This window comes from Centropristis striata, chromosome 5 (assembly GCF_030273125.1).
Source record: "Centropristis striata isolate RG_2023a ecotype Rhode Island chromosome 5, C.striata_1.0, whole genome shotgun sequence".
In the NCBI taxonomy this organism is placed as follows: Eukaryota; Metazoa; Chordata; class Actinopteri; order Perciformes; family Serranidae; genus Centropristis; species Centropristis striata.
In genome coordinates this window covers 13,072,616-13,080,384 of record NC_081521.1, presented here as the reverse complement: position 1 = coordinate 13,080,384, position 7,769 = coordinate 13,072,616, and the positions used below count along the sequence as shown (strand labels likewise).

At 35.7% G+C, this 7,769-nt stretch overlaps 1 protein-coding gene across 1 annotated transcript; it reads left to right on the top strand.

The window, feature by feature from the left end:
- The first annotated feature begins 230 nt into the window (after positions 1–230).
- On the top strand, positions 231–5,970 carry pim2 (Pim-2 proto-oncogene, serine/threonine kinase). The gene is made up of 7 exons (XM_059332271.1): positions 231–540; positions 1,692–1,792; positions 2,039–2,089; positions 3,216–3,424; positions 3,544–3,713; positions 4,520–4,696; positions 4,787–5,970. The coding sequence occupies exons 1-7, from the start codon at positions 483–485 to the stop codon at positions 4,945–4,947; spliced, it is 927 nt and encodes a 308-aa protein (XP_059188254.1). The 5' UTR covers positions 231–482; the 3' UTR covers positions 4,948–5,970.
- Positions 5,971–7,769: the final 1,799 nt, after the last annotated feature.

Sequence of the window (7,769 nt, the reverse complement as noted above, 5' to 3'; positions counted from 1 at the left end):
GTGCGTGCGTGCGCGCGTGTTTCCCGTCATCGTCATCATCACTCTGAATTCGTAGAATTCCTCTCGTGAGCTTTTGAATATTCATGAGAAGTTCAGTAGAAACCGCAGCTTGAATCTAATTGGCGGGATGTTTCAAAACATTGAGCACACGTCTCGGCGCTGATTGGACAGCGAGGTCAGAGTGGGCGGGACTGGACGAAGGGGTATAAATACAGAACAAAACAGTAACGTAAGGCAGAGAAGGCGGTAAGGAGAGGTTCAGAATTTGTATTTAACGTCTTTTAGGATTGTTTTCAACTTTTTAAACTACTTTTACAATAGAAAATAGCCTTTTTAGTCATTTTAGTCTTTGCTGAAGTTGGATTTAAAAAGCGGGACCTCAGTTTGTTTGAGACGGAAATACGTTTAAAACCAACTCACAGAGGATTTCAACCGACAACAGGATGAATGTTTTACCTTAAACGGACTGAAAACTAACAGAAATGTTGGATAAAAGAACCGAAGAGCTTCCTCTGGAGAAGGAAGTCCGAGGGAAAAACGGTAAGAACAGAAACGTGTTAAAATTAGAAGTTTAACGTTAAATAGTGGTTTCATGTAAAAAAAAAAATGAAGCCGTTTATTAGTAAACAATGTGACTTTAACATATTATTTCCTCGACAGACAACTAGTAGACTTACCGTCAGTTACTACTCTCCTGCACCCTTAAATACCGCTCTTTTAACTAGGCTGCAACCAGACTCCATTTAAAAAAAACAACGAATTTAACATTCAGGATTAGCGACACAACTCAGTTAGTGGTCGGTTTAGCTATAATAGAACCGTTTCCATGGTTGTTAAATGTATTTTAATAACAGTTGTAAGGCTATCAGTTTCAAATCAAACGTCAGAGTTTAGACTTTTTAACACTTTTAAACCAAATAAGACTACCGTTTAACGAAGACTCCCACTGAAACTAACCGACTGTTTAAATTAGTGCGTTAAAACTTGGAGGAAGAAACTTTTTAACGCAAAGAAAACATTTTATTTTATTAGCATTTTTGCTGAATTACGTTTGATCTGAAATTCGGCTTCTGTTGATGTTTCCTTGACCACCGCTTTAATTCTCTAATTGTTAAACAAACAGCAGCAGGGCGCTAACACCCAACAGTCACCAAAACAAACAGACACAGTGCAAAAGTTTTTACAGCAACCATCCTCAACAAATGTGCTAATCTATTAATTTTCTTAATGCGTTGCTTCTCTCTGTCAAGTTGATTTCCTTTCCTGAAACTGTATTGTATATATTATATTAGAGAAGCACAGATGGATAATAGATAAACATACAGTTGTATGCAAGTTTAATTATGTTTTTCAGTATTTAGTTTTATATGGATTAATATGTAGGTGTATAAATGGCAGAATTTCTAAGTCTGTAGTTTAATATGTCCGTCAAAGTTTCTTAGAGTAAGTTTTAACCCTTTAAAATGTCTTGTTTGGTCAGAAAGAACCCCCAAATATTCAGTTTACTGAGAAAGCAAACAGTGAAAAAAAGAAACATTGTTGAAATATGATGTGATATTAAAGTTTCCCAGCACTTTTTGAGATATTTCACTTATACCTCTCTAATGTCTGGTTCGTCTCTTGTCTCTGTACAACAAAACTGTATAATTCTGTGCATTTAACAGATTTTATGTCTTCTCTCTCTCCTTCAGTGAAGGAACCATTCTGCAGCCAGTATCGCTGTGGTCCTCTGCTCGGGAGCGGAGGTTTCGGTTCAGTGTTTTCAGGACAGAGGCTCTCTGATGGACTGCAGGTCAGATTAAACACAGATCACACCTTTACTTCTGATAGATAGATAGATAGATAGATGCATATGTCCGTTATTTATGTATACTGGAGCTTGGAGCAGCTTTTGAACTCTGTTTTTCAAAGTTATTTGTCATTATGCTCACAGTTTAGTCATAAGATCAGATAATATTGTTATATACTGACATATTCTACAGTTGAGTTGTAGCTGCTGCCCATGTAAACTCATTTTCTGTCCTTTTTGTCCCTCCAGGTTGCCATTAAACAGGTTTCCAGTGACAGAGTTCAGCAGTGGGCCAGACTGGTGAGTGATAACTTTTATTTTCACTATTGGTTTGTTTTTCAGTCTATAAAATATCAAAATTATAAATAAAGTTTTTGGTTTATAAAGTCTCATGCAGTGTCTCCACATGTCTTATTTTGTCCAACCAACAGTCAAAAAATATTCAGTTTGAGGAACTAAGAGCAGAGTTTATCTTTAAATGTGACATTAATTATTATTTAATTATCCAAACTAATTTAGTAATCAGGTCATAATTTCAGCTTTACAGTAACATTATAATAATTATTATTTATGTTTGGATAGTTGAATTAAATTATTTTGTAAGTTTGTGTAAACAGACTTTGGGTCAGCTCTGCCCTCTGTTGGCCTGACAGGTGAATTACAGCGGTGGGTGGGGGCCGCCCCCCTTGTTCCCACGGAAACTTGTGATGTCACTGTTTAATAAATGACGGCGTAGGATTTCCCCTCATTTCTTATTCATCACAGCTTTATATGGGAACTCCCCCCACCTCAAAAAAAAACACCTGGAACACACCTGCAGACAAGTTTCAGGGGTAAACCCAACTGGGGTTTCTGTCTGAATTTCTGAAGAATTAAAAAAAGTCATAGTGTCATAACAGAGTCATAACAGAAACTGTTCTATTTTTTATGTACTTTTGGTGAGAATTATATATATTTTTTAAAAAGTGGATTATTTAAGTATTAGCAATGTTATTTTAACAAAAAGCTTAAATTAACAGCTTTTCCTTTAAAAGTTCTTTGTTGTGAGTTATTAATGAATCAGAAATTGATTATTAAGGAGAGTTGAATTATTTATTTTAGTAAATTAATTAATAGAAAATTATTTTGGTAAAATATGAAACGTTTCAGTAATTTTTTAAAGCAAATAATATTTAAGTTTTTTGCATATTTCAGTTTTCCTTACATGAAAGTAAACTAAACATCCTTGTGTTTTGGAGTGGTGGTTGGATGAAACAAGACATTTGTATAAAGTCATAGTAATGTAAAAATACATAACAAAATACATTTTGACATATGGATTGGAATCAACAAAAAAATAAATAGGTAAAAACAATGGAAATATGAAGGGAAATAAATAATAGAACAAAATCTAATGATTCTATTTCTTTCTGTTGTTTCCCCGCAGCCTGGTGAGGTCAGCCCTGTTCCCATGGAGATCGCTCTGCTGCAGCGGCTGTCGGAGGTCGGGGGTCACACCGGTGTCGTCCGGATGCTGGACTGGTTCGAGGTGGAGGGGCAGAGTTTCCTGCTGGTGCTGGAGCGACCGCCACACTGTCAGGATCTGTTCGACTTCATCACAGAGAGAGGAGCGCTCCCTGAACGCCTCGCACTCAGGTACTCATCTCCTCCTGTTCATCTTCTCTTCTCTTCTCGTCTCGTCTCTTCTCTTCTCGTCTCTTCTCTTCTCGTCTCTTCTCTTCTCTTGGTTGTAACATTCTCCATGTCCCCGCCAGGATCTTCCGTCAGATCGTGGAGGCGCTGCGTTTCCTTCACACTCACGGCGTCGTGCACCGAGACATCAAGGACGAGAACATCGTGGTCGACACGCGGACACTCGACATCAAGATCATCGACTTCGGATCAGGAGCTCCGCTCAAAGAGACGCCATACAGCGAGTTTGAAGGTATGGAGGAGTGTGGAAACATCTGAGGAAAGAGATTAGGAAATACTGTAAACCTACAGCTGAACAACAACTGATCAATTAGACCGTAAATAGAAACTGATAGCACATATTTCGGTTAGGGCCGGGACTTTAACACGCTACACAAAAATGAATGCGTTAAAAAAATTGAAGCATTTTAATTGCACTTAATTTTGCACCGCGGAACGTTTCTCACTGGATGAGTTTCAGGCAGACCGATTATACTGGAGCACCAACTAGCGTTGATGAGTTCAGACAACAACAAACCACAGTGAACATGAAGGAAGAAGCTGATGAGACGCTTTGGTTGGCCCCGTGGATGATGGGACATTTAGTTACTAAAAACCAACAGTGTTTTACTTAAAAAACCAAAGTATTCTAGTTTACAGAAGGTCTACCTACCAATAGGCTGCTTGAATTTATGAAATGTACTAAATTTATAAATATGCTATTGCAACACTTAATGGCAAAAATTGCACTGGTCTGTTGGACTTGAACAAAAATAAACAATATTTTTGTTGCCTAAGCTTATGTATTCAGTCATTATTCAATGGTATACTAAAAATCCATGTGAAAAAAATTACTTCTCACTGTTCTCAGGTCAAATATTTATATGCGATTAATTAATTACAAAGCCTCTAATTAATTCGATTTTTTTTTTAAATCGAGTCCTGGCCCTAATTTTGATGATTTATTTCATCATTTTCAAGCATAAAGTCACTTTAGGTGTAAAGTACTTTTAGGCTCCAGACTGGATTTCATTAACTCTCCTCTCCTTGCCTCCTCAGGGACTCGGGTCTACAGTCCTCCTGAGTGGATTGTGTCACAGTCCTACGAGGCGGTGTCTCTGACCGTCTGGTCCCTGGGTGTGCTGCTCTTCGACATGGTGTGCGGCGACATCCCGTTCGAGCGCGACCAGGAGATCGTCGGGGCCACGCCCATTTTCACCAGGCGCGTGTCTAAAGGTGAGCACAGGCTCCGCCCCCCATGTGATCATGTGTCGTCATCACCTCGTTTCTGTCCATGACCTCACGTCATCTTTTTTGTCCCCCCAGAATGCCAGTCTCTGATTCGCTGGTGCCTGTCGTACCGCCCCGAGGAGCGCCCGAGTCTGGAGGAGATCCTGTCTCACGCCTGGATGGAGGGAGGAGAAGGGGAGGAGGAAGGAGGAGACCTGCAGGAGGACCACAGCTCTCTGCCAAACCAGTCCCTGTAGCAGACAGGCAGGACCACCAGTCCCGAGTCCACAGCTCTGTGGACGGATAAAGACAATAAATGTAACCTGAGCGAACCAACCTCTGGTCTGTGGACAGGCTGCAGGACTCATAAAAGCTCACACTGGATCTTAAAGGAGCGGCGTCCTCCTCTGTTAACGAGCTGAAACAGGAAGCTGTGACAGTTCACTGAGAATAATATTTATTTGAACGTCTCAGCTGATCTGTTTTTTATTTTTTATTTATCTCTTTTGGTGAATTCAGCAGGTTTGGGCACCATGTTTGATTTGACAGAATGACTTCCTGTTTGGTTATTTTTTCACTTAGTATTTATTTGGTTAGGAAGATATGGACCTTTTTATTATTATTATTTTATTCTGTTTCTTTTTTTATTAGTTCCATCTGCATCAGAGAACACTGAATTAACTCTTTATTTTTACGGCTCCATTAATTTTCTCTTATCATTTTCCAACTAAATGTTCTAGATATGATAACCTGAGAAATGAAACGTGCCGTGTTTTTTTTTTTTCATGGGTTTCATTTTTATTCAGGGTTCGCACTTTGAAAAGTGTGAAAAGAATTATTATTCATTTTTCCATCAGATGTTTATGCACACTGCTTTCAGTCTAATTACCTGATAATATCTTAAAATCTGAAACATAATAAGCAGGGAATATTCACCTGAACACAATCTTGTTTGTTGTTCTAGTTTACCGTCCAGTAAAAGAGAAGCAGCAGCTGCAGATGTTTTTTTTATTTAAAAATATTAGAAAACAGGAAGTGAGTTTGAGCCTGACTCCTAATTTAACGTTGAAACAAATATTTATTTTTGTAAAATCTGACTTAGTTTCAGATGGAAACCAGTGAGTGTGACGTCACTGTAAATACTTGTGTATTATGGGCTGGTTCTATGATCAAAGTGGCTCATTGGTCACTTGTTTCTGTTTATTTACATTAAATAAGAGATTTATGGATCGAGAGAATAAAGGATCCAACGTTTGAATAAAACAGTTTTTGTCACTTCATCTTGTCGTGTCCCGACTGTTTGTTGTTGTTTTCTCTGTGATTCCTTATCACCCATAATTCATAGTGTTCAAAACAAGAACAACTAGTGAAAACATATTTAAACAGAGTTAATATTTAACCTTTAATGAGCACAAACAAATTCTTAAAAAAATATCAATATCGCTGTGACTGTGGTCTTTTTTTCTACATGTGTACACTAGTTAAATTTTAAACCTTTTTAAACAGACCTGAGCCAATATATATATATATATATATATATATATATACTTCATAACATTCATTAATAGAATAGTAAAAGAAAAAAAAACAAGTGCAAGAATTGTTTTTGTTCGTTTCTATAAATGTGATACAAAAATACAAGACATAAGAAACTTTCCAAAAAAAAACAGTTTCTCCAAAAACTTGCTTATTATCTTAAATTAGTTTCTCAATAATTACATATTTTCTCAAAATTACTTATTTTCTCTGAATAATTGCTTTGTATGTCAAAACATTCAATAAACTTTATTAATATAGCACCTATCGGTCAGGGAGCTTCAAAGGGTTTCACAGATGACTGATATAAATGTAAAAATAAGAAAATGTTTTTGACTTTAAGACCATAGAAATAAAACACAAAATTGAAAAAATTAGAGACCATTGCAAACAAGACAAAAAAAAAACAATAAAATAGATTTCTAATCTATAGTACAAGTAGTAATAGTAAAACAAAGACAAATAAAACCATGTTGATAATATCTAAATAAACAAATAATCAAATGTTAAAGAATCAGATAGATAGATGGATAGAAAGTCAAAACAACGATAACAATGATAACAATAAAATACAATAAAAATAGATAAAAGCTATAAAATCATTTGAATAGAAGCTCAGTTGTATGTATGTAAAATGCATTATATGTATAAAATCAATAAACTTACGATAAATTCACAAACTTAAAATATAATCACATCACATTAAGTTACATAGATTTGGTAACTCATAATTGTAAAAAGTTCTATAATAAATCCCTTTGTTGCACACAGTGAAGGAACCAGCAGGTGGCGCTCCACGTCACCAACATCTGACAGGTGAGGCGTTCCTCAGCAGCCAATAGGATTCCTCCATGTTCAACCTGCAGGAGAACAAGGAGAGCCTGTTGTCGATCAGAGATCAAGAGGAAAGACAGACATCTCACTCTGACGGTTTTTTTCAGGCTGCTCCTGTAAATACTTTATATTTCAGCCTCAGTTTAGTTTTTCTCTGTTGAAAACATTTCAGGAATTAAAAAAATACAAAAAAAGTTTTCAAAAACATCTGAGGAATATTATGTCTGTTTCGATAAAACAGTAAAAATATATATATATCTATTTTTACATTTACAGTCACACATTATTATATTTGTAACATAGACTGTATAAATACGGTTTTTAATTAAAAATCCAAAATTATGGTGAAATTAAAGACATGAGATTTATAATTTTAGAGAACATTAAATAAACATTACTATTAGCCTATATTATATAATATTATATTAAACCACAAATTATACTGTATCATATTATTTTTATTACAACCCCATTTAAAAATAAAAAAGTTGGGACATTGTCTAAAATATAAACTTAACAAAATACTATGATAATTTTCTAATCTTTTGTGACATACATTTAACTCAAAAGACAATATATTTATTGTTCAAGCTGGTTAACTTTTTAAAAAATAAATAAACAGTCTAAAATTCAGAATTTGACGCATTCTTTTTATATAGCTATATTCAGTGGTGGAAGAAGTATTCAGATCCCTTACTTAAATAAAAGT